The 22,044-nt window shown below is 40.0% G+C and overlaps 1 protein-coding gene across 1 annotated transcript in view; it reads left to right on the top strand.

Annotated features, from left to right (window-relative positions):
* The first annotated feature begins 624 nt into the window (after nt 1-624).
* LOC311514299 (uncharacterized protein) overlaps nt 625-22,044 on the top strand; it is a 393,040-nt gene continuing 371,620 nt past the window's right edge. The window contains exons 1-2 of the mRNA XM_084616784.1: nt 625-690; nt 907-1,197. Coding sequence (XP_084472910.1) covers nt 1,144-1,197 — 54 coding nt within the window. The 5' untranslated portion in view covers nt 625-690; nt 907-1,143. The remainder of the gene's footprint in view (nt 691-906; nt 1,198-22,044) is intronic.

Below are 22,044 nucleotides of genomic sequence, written 5' to 3'. Positions count from 1 at the left end.
AACGAGTTGGGGGAGAAAAAAACAATTGATGCATTTTATTATTTAAATAAGCAGGCGTGCCCATGCATATTTATATGACGTGCATGCCTATGCGCCGCTCTGTGAATAGTGGCACTGCGGCTTGAATGTAGTAATTAGGATGATGTAATTATAATAAAACAAAGGAAGCCTTCGTTGATCATTTTTGCAGTGGAAACATTACAGACGTATGTGTATTCCGTACACCGTAAATGAACCTGAACTGCTGTCAGGGGCTAGAAGGACAGTGTGGCCAGTGCACCTATTGTGTCAATGCTGTAAAAAGCAGCTTACCGATTGGCCACTGTCTGCAGCACATAATACTGACTGGTTATAAAGGACTTGTCTGGGGAAAGCCTGTAGGTACTCCATTGTCTGGCAAAGTTGATATGACTGCATTCTTTTTGCAGGAGGTCAGGCAGCTGAACTGTAAAAGCTGCACAGATTCATTCTCTCTCTCTCTCTCTCTCTCCATTCAGCATTTTTATTTCATGCCCTGATCTGTTTGCATAGTTAAAAAGAATGCTAATTAAGATCCCTTGTCTTAAACAGAAAATAATGACTCGGACGTAAAAAGAAACCTGATAAGTTTAAAAAATGTTTGGGTTCAACTGCGAAATCAGTCACGGTTCTAGGGAAAAGTGAAGATTTTTTTTTTTTTTGGTAATCAAGGTAAACAAAGAAGAGTTGTTTTATTTTTCTCTCTTTTTTTTTAAATGAACGCTGTTCTATTACTGCAGGTTAGATAATGTTTTATTTCAGGAAGTGTGCTAGCTACATAATTTAGAAGTACACAAATCAGCTGCATTTCAGTGCTTACTAATCCTTTTTAGGATGTAATTCGGTGAAAGAACTGCTTTTTAAAAAAATTTCTTTTCTGTATTATAGACGGATCTAACAACGCAGTCTGGGCTCCGTGCCAAGGGCTGGTATTTCACAGCAGCGACCGCCTTACAGATGAGCTGTGGGAAGCAGGAGGGAGATTCTCTTAGGGTGCCACTACTATGGAGACACAGCTGGGCTGAACAAGATTTGCTTCAAACGACAACAAGAGAGACAGAAAGTGTCTGGTTCGACCGCTGCCCAAGCAGGCAGTAACCAGAAGAGCTAGCAGCCAATCCGGCCATGCTGCACTGTTCGAAACCAGCTCCACATCTCAGCCAATCAGTGACATCATTGGTGAGAAACTCATTTACATCATGCAGTAATGAACTTTGTTTAACGTATCCTTTTTTTCCCTGAGATTAGGTCCCCCCATTAATTATTCTGCCAGCATAATTTGAATCGCTATGCAAAACAGGGCTACATTTTCCCTGATTTTTTTTTTTAAACTGTGTGCTGTCTCTGCAGGTAACCATGGGCAGGGTTCCATTTCTTTTTTTGGTGCGACTAAGCATTTAAAATAGCCTTTCATTGTTAATATTGGGCATATAATTTCTTTTTTTAACATATTTGTCTCCTTGTATTCCTTACCTAGTGTGGCATTGCTTCCTCCATTAATGTCTGACATCACCTTGCCTAATCTTGAAAGGTAAAGAGGGTGCTGTAGCATGGAGTTTGCATCTTTAGCCGCAATCAGCATCTGAGTACTTATTTTAATGCTTCAGAATTCACATTGGAGTGGCCATTTTAGAAACCAGGCTTTCTCTGAGGGCTTTTACATGCATCTGTCACAACTGAGTGAAGTTCAGCACTGTTATGTTTCATTTTCTGCCACTTTCAGCCAAGATGTTATTTTACTAATGAATAGAACTGAGGTCATTTCGGAGAAAATTTCACCCCCTTCCTCCCACCTCAGCACAATGCACCTGATTTGCATCCATATACCAGAATAAATGAATACCAGAGCCAGTATGAAAGGAAGTTAAGGGAGAGCTTGCATACTGCTTCAGGGTATATACCAGCAAAGCGAAATATAGAGTTTTTGTTTAGCTATAACCTTTTGTATTTAACAGTTGCATAGGAATAGAGAAAATATTTGATCTTAGCCCGCAACAATACTTTCTAGCTAGCATTCTATATCATTAAATAGTTTGTATCTTTTTTTTTTTAACATGCACATTTTCCTGAGCTGCGTTCATTTATAAATGAAAAATGTTTGGGGATCCAAGATTGTGTTGAACCCTTGGATTTAGTTCTTTGTGGGTAAAGTAATTTGTTATGCAAGTGATTTAAAAGCAGCCCAGAATAGCAGGGAATTTAGAGTTTTCAGACGTCATAATCTAGTGAAGAAAATTTTTGTTCTACCATGTCCTAGTAGCTGTAACAGGATCAGACATAAAACAATTCAATATTATCTTATTAAATTAATGCTGTATCTGTTGCCAGTGGGCTTCAAGAAGTCATCAATCTCCAGAGAAGCAAAGTTTTTTATTATTATTTATTTATTTAAAACTAGCAACATACTCAAATACTTCTGCTAGAACATGATTTTTTTAAAATCAGGAGAATGCACAATTTGTGGCTTCAGTTGTATGGTGAACCATGTAGTCACTTTCAAAAGAATGCAGGGATTTAAACACTAAACCTTGATTCTTTCAAAGCCTGATGCATTCCATCATCCCATCATCAGTATTCTGTGTGCGGCTGTCCTGATACAGCCACTAGCTCCCCTGCTGCAGATCCTGTAATTTGAATCATGCGTAATAATATATTATCCTACTGGGGGCCTTCTTTCAGTAGGAGAGTGGTTTTATACATTCTGCTATAAGAGAACTCTTGGCTCTTTGCCATCTCATAGCCATTATTCATGCAGGCAATCAAGATGGTCTTCCTTAAGGAATAACATCTGCACGACTGCATGTGCCAAAAATATGCAACCTCCCCCACATTATAAATTAGGCTTTCTTGGAAGCAGGACTACTTGAAAATACAAAAGAATGAAAAACTGAGATTTAAAGGAATTCATCAAGAGTGTACTGGGTGTGCCATTTGATGAAATCCAGGAACAGAGACTATCAGTGTGGTTAATGGGGAGAGAGGAATAAAAAACCCTACAAAAACCTAGAGGTTGTCCTTTAGCTCTCCCTTAACTTTTTCAGTCTAGTGTTACATGCTTAGTTGCCAATTATTACATTTTGCAAATGTGAAGGATACTCTGCTAACAGACTGGTTTTCCAGATAATATGCCTATGATATTTGGTCAGTTGGGACTGTATATGTATTTCCCAAGGTGGGAATCTAGTGTAATTTGATACATTCAACAGGATGTTTGGCCAGTTTGTAGTGAGAGAAGAAAGGTGGTACAGAAAAGAGGCAAAGGTTATGGAAAATACTGAGGTTTCAATGTGAGGGAATGAGTGGCATGAATCCAGAATTCCAGCATATCTGAAAAATTAGAAGCTTAGGGAAGGGCTTATAGAACTGCCCCTCATCCACTTCAGTTTGTAGGAGAGTTACTTACATAGCACAGTACTTGTAAAAATTTGTTATCGGGGGATAAAACACCAATCCCACTAGACTTCACCATCTCAGTGTGAAATGCTGTGAGGCACAACATATCTGGGAACACCACCTCTTACCTCTTCACTTACCCTCATTCCTAGGCACAACCTCCTTCAACCACATTAAGGAGAGAGAGAGAGAGAGAGAGAGAGAGAATGTGCCTTTAAAAATTCTTCAACAGTTATTTCTTTTGCATATTTTTAAAAAAAGTGTTTTGACAGTTTCTGCTTTTCTCAATGGAGACAACAGGATCTTTATTTTAAGCATGTGGGAGAAGAGGAGGAAATAAGACTGATTTTAACTAGTTGAACTTGCCCTGTAGGTTACATCTGTTTGTCTGCAGAATAATACTGTAGCAATAGCCAATCCACCAAAACTGTGTCTTGTTGCATTACTGTAGTCTAGTTTGAAGCTAGATTAATTTTAAGGATGAATTAAATTTTGGCTAACCCTGGCTCATCTCTGGTTTCACTTCAAGGAACAATATCTTGCCAGCTTCTCATCCATCAGTGCCCTGTATCTCTCCTCTACCAGGGGAGATGGAGGTTCTTGCTGTCATTCGCGCCTCTTCCTTCCTTCCTTCCTTCCTTCCTTCCTTCCTTCCTTCCTTCCTTCCTTCCTTCCTTCCTTCAAGAAATAAATATTAAAAGCGATATAGTTAAAAATCAAACTAAATGTTGCTGATTTAATATTTAAGAACATGCTTTCTTGCGAGACTAGGGAAAATGATTGAAGGAATATGGCTGGAGTGGTGATCTGAACATGTAAGTGCCTTTGGAACTAACAGTGAATTGTGCCCACTGTCTCAGCACCTGTGTGTCTTCCAGGATTTTGTCAAATTTAAAATGCAGTAATAAAAAGACTGTTTTTTTTAAAAGGCCATATCCTGTCCTTAATATGGTCCAGAGATCAACTAAGTGTTTGACCAAACATGTCTTGGTCTTGTGCTGCTGCACCATCACTCTTGCCAGACTGCCGGAAAGCAAGCTCCAAAGGCATTGACACTCCATTGAGAACATCCTGCAAACAATCCTGGAGTTTTTAGCCCTAGGAACCAACAGGAAGAGCAACCCAGGAGAACATAATGATCTTCACTGGACATAGGGAGACAGATAATCTCTCCAGTAACAAGTGGCATGGGGCATGAACAGGTAGACAGAACAAAATGTGGAGCACTGGTTTTAAGCTCATAATAGCTCTCACTATTCAAGAGAAGAGATGCTTCATTCTGTTATGGGTGCAGTATTGGCTGCAGACTGCACATGTTTCTTTTCTGCTCCTTTTCAAATATATATTATGTCTATTATTATTCTTTGGTGTTTCTGCATGTTGATAGAAATCATGACAACATGTATGTTCTACATGATTCCTTTAAATGGATGATTTAATTTTCATCTTCAAAATCTCTACATCAGGAAGAAATGGACATTGAGGTCTCTTACCTTTGCTGCTGAATAAAATAGCACATAGATTTCTTTTTTTTTGCACTTGAGCTCAGAGCTTTCATGATCAAAACAGTGGAGCTGGATGACTCAGAGGATTGCTAAAGTGGATAAAATGGCTGCATTTAATCATTTCTACCATGTTAGATTTTTCACCGTTTGAGAAAGATTTCCCATTTCCTAGACCAGGGAATACTGGCAACACCAGTAGAAACTTATAAAGCATGATCATTGAAGAACTTGTCACCTCTCGGTCATGGGTTTGAGACCAGACTTGGTTGGCGGTGTCTGGATACATACTTTTTAATTGGTATCATACGTGTTTGTTTATTTTTTTTTTTTTTAAATCTCAGTTCTGTTCCTGGTAGAGAGGAGTCCATATTAGAAAACCACCATCAAGGGTGGCACTAGTTGGTAACCTGGCTAGGAGTCCAAGCAGGAGGCCAACAACTCAGAGAAGGATAATGAATTATCCTTGTAGGTGGTTCCTCCAAAACAAGGAGAGACCTATGGTGGGGAAGCTTTCACTGTTTTTTTCCTAGAATGCATTTGTTCTGTGGATAGTTGATGTCATTCTCCAGGGCTGTCAGTCTGTTACTTTTCATGAGCAGTAAAAAAAAATTGATTTTTTTTAAATACAAGAAAAATCAAGACGAGGACTCCCCACCCTCCTCTGCTCATAGGTAAAATGCATTTAACTATGAGTAGTGCATTCAAAGTGCAGAAGCAGAAAGCTGTGCAGGATTCAAGCTGCCCAGCTGGGTCTGTTCTAATATTATGAAGTTGTCCAAGTGTATATTTCACTTTACTCTATAAATGTTCTTTGAGTCTGGAATGCTCCGTATTCTATTTTTAGTAGTAGTAAGATGCATCCCTGTTTAAGTCCATGCAGGGAAAGGCTTAGTTGGGAAAAATGTTAAAACTGAATCTCAATATGGTCATGGGTAAACAACAAGTATCCAAGAGTAATTCTACATAGACCAAGGATGGGATTTTCAAAAATGTACAGTGTTAGCCTAGCACTTCTCCCATTAAGTTAAATGGCAGTACAGTTAGGCTAATGCTGAGCCCTTTTGAAAATCCCACCCTTCATGCTCCTGACAGGGAAGTTTCACTGAAGTAGGAGGAAGTAAGTCTCTCTCCCCTTTTCTGTGGTTTTTCTGAATCCCCAGGGAGTTTACAGTTTACACTTTGGACTTTCATTAGGGGAATAGGAAATACATGTACTGGTGCACATGTCTGTTTATTTCCTATGATTAGATAATTTCTTCTTTTATTGTTGTTTTAATTTTCATGCTGGGGGTCAGACTTGTATCACCTTTGGTGAATCTCTGAGATACAGAAAGGCTCTTAAATAATGGAAAGCTATAAAGGGATATGGTAGCCATAGTGTTTTAGATGGCTAATAAAAGGTAAGAAACATGGTTTACTTATCTGAGTTTGTAGTGAACGCTTATCCAAATAGCAATCTCTCACAATTTGAGCAAGCTCAATCAATTTCATAAAGCCACTAAAAAGGAAATACTGTCTCAGGGAATTCTGGGAAATGTAATTTTGGGCTTTCTTGTATAAATTGCCAGGTAATTTTTCTGTGCAATCTGGAGAAATTGTGGGAAAGAGCTAGAAAGAGAATATCTGACTAAGAAAACTACAGGTATGTGAGACTAAAGGCCAGAAGGAAAATCCCTTGGTCCCAGACAGCCCTTTTCCATGTTTGAGCTTTTTTTGCATCAGTTTGCAATGTCTTCCTCTCTGTGAACATTGCATTTTCTGAAGCTTTCTTGTCACCGCCATGCTCATTTTTATAAGATTCATATTGTCTGAAAGAATATTTTAGTGAAAATCTAACTTTTCATCATTTAAAATGAGAGAGAAATATTTTTCTTTAAAAAATCCTCAGTCCAATAGTTGTCCCCCCTCAAAGGCTTTTGAAGCTCTTACTTTACCCCTCAGCCACCTATGAAATTAGTCTTTAATACTCTGTAATCACACACTGTCATCTACTTTGTTGGAAAATGTCTTTAGGAGGATTTCATTTGTCATATACTGGGGGGAAACTGTCAGATTGAAAAAAAAAAGGCTTATTCAAGAGAAAGGAGGGAAAGCTGTCTCTGAAGGTGGTAAAAGGACTAATTTAAGGTAACATCTGTTGCAAATTTTAAATCCTCATGGCTCTAAAAATGGGGGATTTCTTTTTTAAAAAAATGAGCAAGTTAATCCAAAAGTCTTGAAAGTGATTTTAAAACAAGGTCTAAATTTGCATAGTAGCTCCATAAAAATAAAACAGCGCCTCAGAAGCATATTTGCCTCTAAACAAAAAAGAGGCAAACAAAATGGCAGGAATTATATATTGCAATTACATCTACACAGATGGTCAAATAAAGCATGTTAATCTAAGGCCAGGTCTACACTACAGACCTATATCGGTATAACTATGTCGCTCAAGGATGTGAAAAATCCACACTCCTGAGTGATGTAGTTATACTGACCTAACCCCCTCCTTCCCCCACAGTGTAGACAGCACTGTGTCAATGGGAGAGCTTCTCCCATTGACTTAGCTACTGCATCTCAGGGAGGTGGATCAACTATGCTGATGGGAGACGCTTTCCCGTCTGCATAGGGGCATCTTCACTGAAGTGCTACAGCAGTGTAGCTGCACCGCTATAGTGCTCTACATGAAGAGAAGCCCCAAGTATCTTAACCATTGAAGAGCTGAGGGAAGAGCCTCGTGGAAGTGCAGGAGGAAACCAGGCAGCCCTTGCTGATGGATGCAGCCTGCAAATATGTGGCCTACATCTACTAGTTGGTCACACTGGCAAATGGGAGAGTCAGGCTGTCATAACCATACAGATAAGGGTAGCCTAAAATTCCTCTTTACCTGTAAGGGGTTAAGAAGCTCAAATAACCTGGTTGGCACCTGACCAAAAGGACCAATGGGGAAAGGAGATACTTTCAAATGGGGGTGGGGGGCGGGAAGCGGGCTTTGTTTGTGCTCTGTGTGTGTGTGTGTGTTCTCTGGGGAAGCATCAGGTCATAAAACTCCTTCTCCTAAAATGAATCTCAATATCGCAAAAAGAGTAAGTAAATAAGGCAAGGCACATTAGATTATCTTTTATTTTAGCCTGTGAATTTTCCCTGTGCTAAGAGGGAGGTTTATCTCTGTTTTTTGTAACTTTAAAGTTTTGCCTAGAGAGGAATCCTCTGTGTTTTGAATCTGATTACCCTGTAAAATTACCTTCCATCCTGATTTTACAGAGGTGCTTCTTTTACTTTTTTTTCTTTATTATAATGTTCTGGTTTTTTTAAGAATCTGGTTTACCTATTTGGTTGGTATATTATTCTCAAGCCTCCCCAGGAAAGGGGGTGAAGAGGCTTGGGGGATATTTTGGGGAAACAGGAACTCCAAGGGGTCCTTTTCCTGAGTCTTCGTCTAACTCACTTGGTGGTGGCAGCAGTACCCATCCAAGGACAAGGAAGGATTTGTGCCTTGGGGAAGTTTTTAACCTAAGCTGGTAGAAATAAGCTTAGTGGGTCTTTCATGCGGGTCCCCACATCTGTACCCTACAGTTCAGAGTGGGGAGGGAACCCTGACACAGGCCCTGCAGTCATTAGCATTGTCATTAGCAGTACATCTGATCACTCCACATGGGAAACAACTGAACTTTTCTCAATTGACTTGAATGCTGGTATATGTAGGGTTAATGTCAATCCCACTACATACAGATTACCAGTTTTCCAGATAGTGTGGATGTTAGCAGCATTCAAAGCAAATAGAAGTTAGTAAAAATGGATTGAAAAACCCCCCATGTCTAAGTTTTAGAGCATGAGGGTGTTTTTGAATGTTTAAAATTACAAAACAGGAGAATAGTCTTACTTTTCTCTATTTGTTTTTTTTTCTGTCCTCCCATACCCTGATGTTTACCCAGAAAACTGTGAAGTTAATGTTTTGCATCTATGCTTAGCGATTTTTTTTAATGTTTAAAAAAAAAACACCACACTGATAAATTCCCAGGAAACTTTAAACAAAATAGCTGAAAACCAAGGGCCTTGAGAATAGCACAAGACAGACCCAGAATTTCTGAGTGGCTGTACATTGGGTCCCCAAGTAAAACCAACTTGTTTGCTGATCAGGTTGTTTCTTGTCTTTATTTTCAGCCAGGCCTTGGTAAAGTGTTCCCTGAAAGTCAAGGTACAGTCCAGTGTAAAACCTAGATACTCAGACTTTGGATCATGATCCAGCCTGTGTTCATTCAGAAATGTTTGGCCTTTATGTGACATAGATGGAAGCATAAGGAAACTGTCTTTTTAATATTATGTTTAAGTCTCCATCTTTTACAATAACGGGCCATATCTTTCATGTCAGCATTGAGAGCGACTTCTAGATGACTGCAATCCCGGTCCTGTACCGCCAGGCAGATGATGTCTGTGTAAATAGAATGCCTGGCAGTGGTATTTGGAAAATCATTTATGAAGGGGTTGAAAAAGTTGCTGCTAAAACTGAGTGTTTGGGGACATCCAGGAGCTGTTTTTTGTCCAACTGAAACTTGTAACTGGCAGCCTGTTAGCAATACTTCCACAGTCATGAACACCCACTTCAGTAGGACCAATGACAGTTTGCACAGTAGGCCTGTATGCCAGATTGTATCATATGCACAATACTACTTGCACCTGTCTTCTGCCTGGTCTGGAAGCTGTTCTCAATGTAAGTGGTGAGTGCCAGCACTTGATCACAGATACGGTGACTTGGTCTTGACCTACACTCAGATTAGCAGAGAAATGGGCCAGTAACTTGTTGCCAGTCTTTGGTCTTTCTCAGATTTTGGCAAGGTTATTACTTTTGCTCTGTGCCAGATAGTGGGTATTTTGTTTTCCTGGATGACTGTAGATAGAAAGATCTAGGAAGATTTTTATTGGAACTCACAGAAGGTATGGTTTCTCCAGTTTTGCCAAGGATAGGATGATGATGACTATGTGGGGAGTTTTTTAATACACTGCTTATTGCTTGGAGTGGATGATTGTGCCAGTGGTCCAGGGGAGGTCAAGGAAATCATTTTGCTTCCTTCTGACAGAATGAAAAGTACTCTGTTTTGGGTCACGGATAAGATTAAGGTCATGGAGCAAGGTCCAATCCAAAACGCCAACTCCATTTTGATTGACTCCCTCTATCTCCGGGTAATGTGGTGCCTATTAAAATATCCAACATAGATGGCAAGCAGCGGGAGCTTACGGAGAACATTTGGGGTTAACCAGGGTTGGTTAGGGGGCTTCTACACATTTGCCACTCTGAAATGACTTTCACAATGTCACAGAAGTCTGAATTAGATAAGAATGGGTCCATGTCAGCCAGACCTATTCAAGCATAGGTAGCACAACCATATTTTTTATGTAGAGAGTAACTTACAAGGTCACAACCTTTTAATGTTAAGGTGATTGGCAGAAAGGGAGTTGATACATGTTTCATGAAGGCAGAATTACCTCTACATTATGTTTGGAGACTAAGAATTGGAGAAAGGAGAAACCTTTGACATTTAGCCAAAGGATTTTCAAGAATGGGCCACTGGCCAAGGTTTCTTGATTATGGTTAAGATTGTTGAGAGAGCTTGAGAGTCCATGCTGGCCAAGATCTGGAAGACTTGGTAGCAAGTAAACCTCTATGGCTAAATGACAAGGTCTAACAGACTATTGGCGCCAAATAGATATTCTTCAGAAAATGGAACTGCAACCCTCAGTCTTCCAGGCATAAGTCAATCTCTAACTAATGGGAGTTAGAAAGAAATTTTCATTGGAGGCAGGTTATTCCATAACTGCTTCTCCAGGATTTCTTAAGTCTTCCATTGGAACAGGTGGTGGTTTGATTTGGCTGAAACTCTAGTGATCAGCTTTATCAAATGCTGAAGAGAGGTCCAGTAAGATGAATATGGCTACACTTCCATCCTTTATGGATAGGAGGAGGCTGCCATGGCCTGAAACATAACAGAGAGGGACCCACAATTCTGCAACTGACAAGTAGCTGTGGAGACTGTTTCGTCTTCCTCCCCGCCACGCCTTCTTGATTAGCTTCTGCCATCTTTTTCACCCATTTCTCCCATGGAACTTCAATGTTCTATGGTTATTCTTGGTAGAAGAACTCAACTAACTGATGATTTAAGTGAGAATGATTTTAGTCATTACAAGGCTTAATTTAAAATATTTCATATGGTAGCACATACTTACATTCTTGGAAGCAAATTCAATCTGGTACCCATGCAAAACAGGCTATGTTTGTGTAAATACTTTAAAAAAACCCCACTTATAGTTAAAACACTTCTACAAAATTGAAATTATTCCTTGGTCATCTTGTCCTGCAAAATATGGATTTAGTCCTTTGATTATGAGAGTGCTGTATACCTGAAAAATATTTACAGTGTAAACAGCACCTAAGCACCAGTTAATGCTGGAAACAAGATGCTGAGGATTTGGCAGTTTGTTTGTTTGTAGACTCTATTTCCATATGGAGAGTTGCTGGATGGCAAGGTGGGGCTGGAGGTACAAAAGAAGATAGGCATGGTGATGCTGAGCATCACTGCGCCTAGCTTTTAGCTGCTGTGACAAAGTTCCTCCTCTACCTTGGTGGATCTTGCGCTTATTGGTGGATTTGCTCAACTTGGAGCTTCATGGCAGCCCTTAGTTTGGCCGTTTTCATGAATTCACAGTCCAGGTCAGCTCTTCCTGTGTCTGACCAGGAGTTGGGAGGTTTGGGGGAACCCGGGCCCGCCCTCTGCTCCGGGCTCTAGCCCAGGGCCCTGTGGAATGCAACTGCCTAGAGTGCCTCCTGGAACAGCTGTGTGACAGTTACAACTCCCTGGGCTACTTCCCCATGGCCTCCTCCCAACACCTTCTTTATCCTCACCATAGGACCTTCCTCCTGGTGTCTGATAATGCTTGTACTCCTCAGTCCTCCAAAGTATGCTTTCTCACTCTCAGCTCCTAGTGCCTCTTGCTCCCAGCTCCTCACACACGCACCACAAACTGAAGTGAGCTCCTTTTTAAAACCCAGGTGCCCTGATTAGCCTGCCTTAATTGATTCTAGCAGCTTCTTGATTGGCTGCAGGTGTTCTAATCAGCTTGTCTGTCTTAATTGTCTCCAGAAGGTTCCTGATTGATCTGGAAACTTCCCTGTTACCTTACCCAGGGAAAAGGGACCTACTTAGCCTGGGGCTAATATATCTGCCTTCTATTACTCTCCTATAGCCATCTGGCCCGACCCTGTCACACTGCCTAGAAAATCACTGCAATCCACAAAGCTTGAGTTATGCACCTTGGCTCCCCACACAGTGACTCCCATACAATGAATGGGGTAAGATAGGTGCCACAAAAGCCAGCATGCCAGGTGGGAAGCTGCCGAAGCTAGCCAATGGGAGATGCTGACAAGAAGGGTGTCCTAAGCCCTATCCCTCTCACAGAGATAGGAACCTAAATTCAGGCGGCACGGAGATAACTATCTCTGTTTGTGAGTCACAGCTGTGAACCTGATGATGGCATTAGCTTCCTATGCCATTGGAGGAAGAGGAGGAAGTGGTGGTTCCACCCAGTTTATAACTGTTAGTCCAGTGGTTAGAGCACTCACCTGGGATGTGGGAAACCCAGGTTCTGTCTCTGCCAGAGGGGGAGAAAAGATTTGAATGGGGGTCTCCCACCTCTCAGGAGTATGCTCTAACCACTGGGCTATGGATAAATACTTAAATAGGTATTGGGCCAGAGAGTGAGGATGACTCTGTAGTCCACCAGTTAGGACACCCATATGGGAGGGTTCAGGTTCCCAGCTCCCATCACTCTTTCATTAGTTATACACAGTGGAACAGCTTCAACAGGAGAGACTGAGGGCAACCCACATCAGAATATCCCATAGCTCAGAGTTAGAGTGCTCTCCTGAGAGGTGGGAGATCCCTGTTCAAATCCTTTGGCAGAGAGAGGGCGGGGGGAATTGAACATGGATCTACCACATCTCAGGTGAGTGAGCCAATCACAGGATTGGCAGGCATTTTATATATCACAGTGAAGACTAAAACATAGACTTAGACGTCTAACTCCTTTTGTGCCTCCAGTTTATTGTGTTTTAGTGTTAGGAATCAGTGCTATGCTTTCTCTAGTTTTGGGGAACGGTCAGTGATTATAAACATGGATGAAAAATGGCTGGATAGGTTTGTGTGCATTAGTATTTAGGAGTTTTGATGTAAAATATACTTTTTGGTCAAGATACTGTTCCTGTAAATTGCTGGTGGAGTGGTAGTAGTTACTGTGAAACTTGGTGTATTTTTGTTTGATTATTATGTTAAACATACACTATTTTTGTTTGCTGGTTATGTTAAACTCAGATTTATGAACCAATTTTGGAGAAGATGTCAACATACCTTTAGTATTTATACATTTTGTGATGTTATAGGGCACCTATTTGCATAATCTCATGGGTTTGGCTCAACTGAAGCAAGGACCATTCCTGAGTAAATACTGCTACTTCAGTTTGAATTGTGCCTAATATTGCTCAAAGCAGCTTGAAGTTTTAGTGTTACCCATCTCTTTCTTATATCCATCTACCTGTTGTCTCTTGCCCTATACTAATATTGTAAGGTCTTTGATACAGACGCCATCTTTTTGTTATATGCGTACATACAGTGCTGAGAACAATTAGGCCCTGATTCCTCAGGTGCTATAACAATACAAATAATAAACGATGTATGACATTGTGCCATATCTGTGAGCCAGTCATAGATTTCTGAGGGCCAACTCACACTTCAGCACCAGATTTTCAAAAGAGCTAGGCATACTTGGGGGAGTTGCTTTTGAAAACCTGGCAACTAATTTTGATGCTGAAGCAGGAGCTGAATTCTTTTGGAAGCAGGGCCATGATTGTATGTGCTGAACCCTTCTGAAAACTGCAGTCTGACTGAGATGAGTAAAGGAAGGAATAGGATCCTTATGCCTATTCTCTACCCCTGGGCTAAAATCAGAACTTTACAAATGCCTGAGAACAGGAAGTGAAGTAGTGGAATAGCCTATTGGTCCAACTAACAAGGTATCTTGCCACTGACAGGGGGCCTATTCTTGATGCTTCAGAGAAAGGAGAACACCCTTTCTCTTCTATAATACATCATACTAATTGTGTATTTGTAACCCATGTCTGCTTGGTGTGGCACTCTGTCCCCCTCTAGTGGCACCTAGCCCAGCTAGAGATTGATAAATCTGCTACAGACTTAGCTAACAACCCTGTGGCTTTTAGCTCATGCAATAGAGGCTCATACACTAAGCTTCAGAGGTCTCAGGTTCAATCCCACTTGCTGATGACTGTGGTCTGTCAGCATTACATATTCATCTGTCATTAGTCCTGAAGGTATGTATGCAGACGAGCTTATACCTTGAAGCATGAGCACTAATAATTCTTGTAATTTTTCTCCTAGCTAGTGTAATCATAGATGCCATTGTTAGCCACAGAAAAGAAAAAGTTCTAATATTTTCTTGAATCACACTTCATTATTTAGTCATGAAGAGTCAGGGGTAGGATGGGGGTGGATTCCACTTTCTAGGGGAGGGGGGAATAATCAAACCATGTAAAATGAAAATTTGTAAGAATGAAGTAAATTATTTTAGGCCAAGATGTTGTATTCTAAGTTTCAGTTAGAACCGAACTGAACAGCTAAGTTATAAAATTCTCCAAAGTGGGAGTTAATAGAAAGAGTAACTGACCTTTTAACTTTAGCAGCATTGCTGGGTGATGATATAATGGGCATGGTCCACGGTGTCTGAATGAGTTATGAAGACTATTTCAGTAGTGTTGGCAGAACTGACAGCCTCCTAGCTATAAATTACAGTGCTGTTGCCTTACTTTTAAGATAGTTAGCTGAAAATGGACACATTGCCTTTCTCCATCTGCTGTCTAGTTGGAGTTCTTAGGGTGTAGAAGGAGTTCACTTTCAGGGATGTTTGGGAATGGATTGGCAGGCTGGGTCCTGATACATAATTAATTAGAAGCATGGCAGCCATGCTGCTGTTAGTTAATCTAGAGCTAGCAGAGCAGGATGGATTGGAGTATCCTCCTATCTTCCCAAAAGCTGTGCCATGTTTGGATTTAGGGTTCCTTTAATGCCTGTGGAAGCATATTGCCATACCACTTACCCTGTGGGAATACCTATATATTTAGATTGTTTTCTGCCCCACTTATTTTCTGCTGCTGATTCTTTGCCTAGTTGTTTGTGGGGTACTCAGAGGGAGAAAAGGAGAGCTTCCAGACAGTCCAGAAGAGTTGTAATCTAGTTTCTTTTAGAGGCTAAACTACAGTATCCCTTTAAGACAGTAAAGCGTGGTAGAATATTAAAATCCTGTAGTAAAGACTGCTGTTTTAGAAGAGTTAGTTGGTGATTGTGATTGTTGACTGATGCAAACCTGAGCAATTCCCAGACCAGTGCATTTACTTAATGCTTTGGGGTTTCTAATATAAAATATTTTATAGTACAGAGAAAACATTTTTGCCGAGCTCTACTTTTGAAGTTGTGTATCTTTGCATACATTTGTGTCAGATTAGGCACTGTGCTACACATAATAGTTGCCCTATACTTTTTAAGCAGTTGAAAAGGAAACTCTAAATTGTCCTATAGAGGAATCTGTACATTTATATATGTGTACACACCATCTACAGGAAGATCAAAGAGCTGTAAAGACATTTTCATCAGTGATTTTTTTTTTATGTCTTATCTTGTGTGACAAATCAAATAACAGTACAATTTATGTTCCCAGGGGAGTGAGCAATCTTCCTCTCAGAGGTGGGGTGAGTATGCCTGTCTGACAGATTAACCAAAAAGGAAAAAATATTATTCACAAATGGAATCTAGCGAATGCAAGGTGCTGAAGCACATGTTTCCATTCTGTGGCATTTCAGTAAGGTTTGGGTGAGAACCGAGATGTTTTGTAATGAGATGCATGTGGTGGCGGAGAATGGCTTTTCTGTTTCTCTGTTTGCTTCCTTGACATACCTGCATAACCTTCCCTTGACAAGTGAAGAGTAATTGACTTTATGTAATTCACTAACCTTTTAACAACAGTTTGAAAAACAGAGAAATCATTACATATATATATTTATCAAATATAGCTTATAGGCATCCCCCTTATGGTGCCCAGGTCTAGCCCAGGGGTTAACTCCTGCCCCCCAAAAGAAATAATAATACAAGAGGACTATCTTTGAACATAACTGCCCAACCATCAGCTAAGCCTCACCCCAACAACCCGATAAAAGAGAGAGAGAGAAACAGGCTTTGCACTGTGTCTGGAAGGTTAGTAAATCTAGCAGACCAAAAGGGGAAGCAAGTTCCAGAGTTGAGGACTACTCACAGAGTGCACCCTGCAGGCATCCCCTTCTCATTCATATTGATGGCCAATTATGGCATTAAGTCATGGGGGGAGAGGCAATCTCATGTAACCAGGTCCCAAATCATTTAACCTTCATAGGCTAAAACCAACACTGTATTCTACACAGATACAAGCTGGGAGCCAGTGCAGATCCTGGAGCTCTGTTTTACATCCAACTGAATGTAAGAAGCAGGTCATAGCACTCTGCAGTAGTTTCAGCCTCTGAATGGACCTTGTGTTGAGCTCCTTAGAATCCAGAGGTGTTAAGGAAAGCTGGGCAAATAATGGATTTTTCATTTTTCTGTCAATTCTAAAAAGTCAAAAAAATCCCTGTTTTTAATTCAAACCAAAAATGAAACATTATTAAATTTTTGGCAAATAAATTTTTTTAAAAAAAATCATTTTCAGCTGAACAAAACATTGCATTTGACCGCCCCCCCCCAAATTTAATTTTGATTGAGCATTTTTTAGTTTTTAATTATTTACAATAAAATTAAAGGCAATTTCAAAAGTTGTTTTGAATTGAAAAATCAAAATGTTTCCTTTCAATAATTGTTCTCGTTTTTTCCAACAAAAACAATTAAGTGCAACTGGTACAAATTTCCAAAATGTTTCATTGTTTTCAAACCTGCATTTTTCAGCCTACAAAAGCTTGGTTGAAATTTTCCCCCCAGGTCTAGTGACTAGCTGTCTGTTGACTATTTACTTAATATGTTTATTTGCAGGGCCTGATAATAACTGATATTTTCTATGATTTCTTTAGACAGTTTTTTTGCATCTGTCACTTCTGAAGTGCCTCTTATTGATATATGTTGTATTGTATTTAAATATGTTGAACCTTTTTAATAAATTCAAGCTTCTGTAGCAGCCTTCCCTGCCCAACAACCATCTCCTTATTATTATTGCTATTGTTTTTAACATTCATATTATGGTAGCATCCACAGGCTCACTCAGAAACTAGGCTCAAATGTGCTAGGCACTGTACAAAACATAAGAAGACACTCTCCTTGTCCTGATGCCAGAAAGAAAGCATGGTTCAAATTTCTTGTTCAAGGTCCAGACTCCAGAGAAAATAATACAATAATAACGATGATGATAATAAGGAAATAAAAAGATTTCACAGTCCGTTCAAAAGCGTCTGGCAGTCCGGATTTGGCCCACGGTCCACCTATTGACTACCCCAATCTAGGCGTTCCTTTTAAGTCTGTCCCACAGCAGTATCAAGGAATGAACATTTGCCTACCTCATTACTTACAAATATTGCGTATTTTAAAATGTTTGCACTGGCTTTCCATCTACTATTAGTGTCACAATAGAACACTTATTTTCTTCCACTTGATAAGAGACCAGTAATGCTGAGGAAGAAGATGGCCGGTTCTGTTTGTGGTACGTATATACAGGCAATACTGACACCTACCAGTAGCTGCAAAATTCTGATCTTTTATATTGAAAGAGCTTTTCTACCCACAGCAATAATCACAGATCACTTAAGTGTGGGGTTATAAAAGGAGAATACTAAGTCCTGCTTGAAAACAGTAAAGCAGACAGAGCCACCCACGAGCAAAAATGTAGGGTTGATTTATCTTCTAATATCGAACCTTCTGAACTATATTAAGAGGCTATTATCTAAAAAGTGCTGCTTAGGTATATTGATTGGGCTCAAGAGTCCCAATCATCTGAGGAAGATCTATCTTTTGAAATTCAGTCAGTGCCAAACTTACGAATTTATCCTCTATCTGGTTTGGTGGGGTGGTAAGGTGAAAGAGGGATGAGTTAAAGGGGACAAACCTGTAAATTAATCAATTTCCCAGTTCTTTTCAGATTCTTTGTGAACTGCCTAGCAAACAAAGCTATTTTACAGAGGCTGTCTCACAGTTCTGTCTTCAGCCTATTTAAACTAAGAGTTGTACATTTACCTAAGACTGTACTTTAAACACTTCAGCCTATTGCTAATGTCCTTCCTATTAAATTTGGTGAATAACTTCAACAGTTTCTCAGTGTGTAATTTCAACTTGATCCTGCCCTTTCCATCCAATCTAGGGTAGTTACACAAGTTCCTAAGGAAGCTGCAAGTCACTCTTCTTCAAATAGATTCCATTGAGTTCATGACTCATTGTTAAAATAGAATACCAAGCAGGAAGAATAGCAGCATGACTATAGATTTATTTTCCACTTAGGGCATCTCAAAACGGGCAAGTTATTGTGAAATAAACTACAGTGAGAATGTAAAGTGTAATAGCTATTCCTAACTCCCCATGTGGACAATCTTATTCTTCACTTCTGCAGTTTAGCTTAATCCACTTCCAAAATGGATTAAACTACACCTCACAAAAACACTCTTCATGTAGAATAAAAGTCTCCAATGGGGAGTTAGTGCAGAATAGTGATTCAGATAAGCTTTAGAAAACAAAATTTAGTAATGTGCAGAACACATTTATCTCCTAAATTCCACCTTTCCATGCCACAGGCTTATGTAGAATGTTAGGAGAAAGTGCTCCTACAAGGTAACCTAGATCATGGTAACAAACAAGTTTATCTTCTATAGAGAAAAGTTTTTGAAGCTCCCTATAGATAGCAAAAAGTTTTCTTTATAAAGTGGCTTCTGAGGAAGTTACTAGACAGAGAGAGAAAGAGGAGTTTATTCCTTTAGGCTGTTTCAGCTTGTCTATTTTTTCCCATCCTACTTGTCTGAAGTAAGAGGTCACTGTCCTCTTCCTACACATAGACAAGTCCCAGACCTGGGAAATGTCCTCAGTTACCTGTATCAAACATGCTTATCATACCTCATCAGGACTGTAAATCTGCAAAGATTTGCACTCTTCTCTTGTCTTCTTTACAACACTACACAACGTGCCCTTTTGTATTAGCTGAAACATCTGATGCACAGACCAATCCTAAAAGACTTATTCTTTAAACTTATGTGGTTTCAAAAAATGCTTGTCCTGGGGCATTTTTCCTGCTAACAGAAATTCCAATATAATGTTATGGGTAGAAACATAGAAAAATAGTATCTGAAAGTATACAACTCTATACAACACTTTCTGTAGCATATGGATTCTACATGGAATTTACCCGACTTGTAAGCTTTCAATGAACTGTATATAATTATACAATGAATAACAGCCTTTCCATTCAATTCCACTGATAGAAAGATAACTCATCTGAGGAATTGCCCAGGGGAGTGCTGTCAAAAATTGCTGATTTTCGTAACACACCTGGCATGGCCCTTGTTTCTTGTATAGCACCAACAATGCATTAATTGCTTTTACAGACAAGTATAACTCTTGAGAGCTATTGCAAGAGCAAATGCAATTTGGTAGCTGTTTCATGGCCAACATGACAGAGATGGGATTGTGGGACACTTTCAGGCATTGTTGTCTTCTAGCGTGGGGGTTACTATTCTTACTTGTGCATGATTACCTATTTGCTTTCTCTTTATTGTTCATTTTAGGGCTTTTATTGACTTTATATGAACCCTTTTATGGCTAGGTGATAGAAAAGATGTAATCCTTAAATAAAATGATGTAATATAAAATTTGTTGATGTAACGCAGTTTAAGTAATACATATTTCCGTTGTATGTGTTGTAAGCTCCAAACTTGTTTTGATCTTTCTAAAATTAAAAAGTTATCAAACATTAGCATCTCCTAATAAATATTTAATGTATATCTATATATTTTAAATCACAAGCTAAGCAAGGTCTAGTGTGGACAGCACTGGGAGTAAAACCTATATGTCTGCAGGAAATGATCTTGTTGATGGACATTAAGGATTGATAGTAGCAGGTTGCCAAGAGAACAATAGGATGTTGTCCCAAAATATATGCTCTAGTTCAAACAGGATTAATTCAGGAAAGTTCGATGGCTGGTGTCATACAGGTGGCCAGACAAGGGGATCACAGTGATCCCTTCTGGCTTTATAATCTAAGATCCAAGTCCATCCTATTTACTCTATGCGGTTTGTAGGGCAGATGAGAGGTCTTAAAACTGGTTGGAGAGGGAGATGAGATAAAATGGATTTCTGCCACTTGAGAAAAAGGGATTATAGATGTGCTGGATTTCAATACCCTGAATCTCCCTGGGAGCTTCATGCAGGGAGTACCAAGGGAAACCTCTACCGTGGGCAACATACTGAAAAGGAACAACCTCTTGAATTTAAACCAGGAGAAGAAGGCCTTGGAGAAGTGCTGAAATTCTTTTATTACCCAGAGATTTACGTAATGTGGTTTACATGTTACTAGAAAGAAGAGGAAATGCATATCCTCTGTTAGTATTTCAAGACAAGTTTTGTGCTTTGTCTATATTATGACTCCTTTCTAATGTTCTTGTATATTTGTGAAATATATCCATATACATATTGGTAGAATGGTAAAAAGGTTTAATCACACTGAGTTTTGGGATAGGTACTACCCATGAGTCTTTCACGTGTACAGCTGCGGTTTAAGCCTCCTCCCTCTTCTCTCCCAGGTGTGTGGTATCACTGATATTTGGAGCAGCTTCTCCACTCTCCTTAAGCAGGTTCAGTCCCAGTTTCTTTTCCTTGGTGCCTGATGCCTCTACTCAAAGTGACTCCCCATTGTAGTATATATACAGGAGTGCTGTGACTTTAGAACTCAATGCTAATCCTACAAGCTGGCAAGGAATGTAAGTCCCTATACATGGGGACAATAAAGTAAATTAAGCAAAGGAATGACGCACCAAAAATAACAGTATATCAGATAGGGGAACTTTATGGGAACAGGAAAATAGGATCTGGGGAAAGAAGGAGTTAAGGTTAGCTGCAAATTAATCAACATGTATAACTGAGCCAATCCCCCCATCTCCTAACACTCTCAAACACCTCCAGCTCCCTCCCAGGCAATTTCACAAGAGTGGATGGTACGACTAAGGTCATATGTCCTGAGATGGAGTGTTGCAATGCTGTGGCAGTGGCCAGCTTAAATAAAAATCCTCTTACTTTTTTTTCACCCATATGTGAGGCACGGTCCTCTCATATCTCCAACCAGGCTCAGTGGTTCCCTGGTCTGGAATCCTCCTGTGGCCTCAGCTGGCTCTTGATAGCCAATGCTGGGTTGGATCTCTCTCGCTATGCTTCTGGTCACCACAGGTACAGTGCTCAGGTTGCCTGTGCCGTGCAGCTTCTCAGAGTGCAAAAAACCTCCTTTCAGAGGGAGAGGAGACTTAGCAGGGACTCCATGAGCTGCCCTGCCCCTCTTCCAGCTTTCATACTTAGGACTGGTCTATACCTAAAATGTAAGTTGGCCTAGCTACATCACTCAGTGCTGTAGGTGTCAGGAGTTTAAAGTTAATATCTCAATCCCAAGTAGGACCGGAAGGCTATATCCCACTGGAAAGGAAGGATTGGTCTGTAGCTCAACTAGACAGAATGATGGTGGAGAAATTGCACTTTTCATGGAGGCTGAATAAAGCTGAGTTTGCTTATGTACAGTGTACATGTGTAATTCTGATCTTTTTGTAAAGATTAAAGATTTTTAAGCTCTTACAGGAGGCTGGATAAGGAGGATCAGCGTTGTGTCCATGAAACAGTTTGTTACAAAATATTTTTTAAAATATAAAGCTGTCCTTAAGCCCTCACCTCTTTCTGGATCTGCCTTTGGACTGGCACACAGGATTGCTATGCAGAAGTACTGTCTTTGTGTATAGCAAGGTGTTTGGCTTGCAGCTTGAGTATGACTTCCTTGCTCAAACAATGAGACAGTCCTACCATCAGATGATCACTTTTGCCTTGAAGTGCTTTTGCAAAAC

Source organism: Lepidochelys olivacea, assembly GCF_965140295.1.
Source record: "Lepidochelys olivacea isolate rLepOli2 genome assembly, chromosome: 1".
Taxonomy (NCBI): domain Eukaryota; kingdom Metazoa; phylum Chordata; order Testudines; family Cheloniidae; genus Lepidochelys; species Lepidochelys olivacea.
Note: the sequence above shows the minus strand (reverse complement) of the source record. Positions and strands in the feature narration are given on the sequence as shown.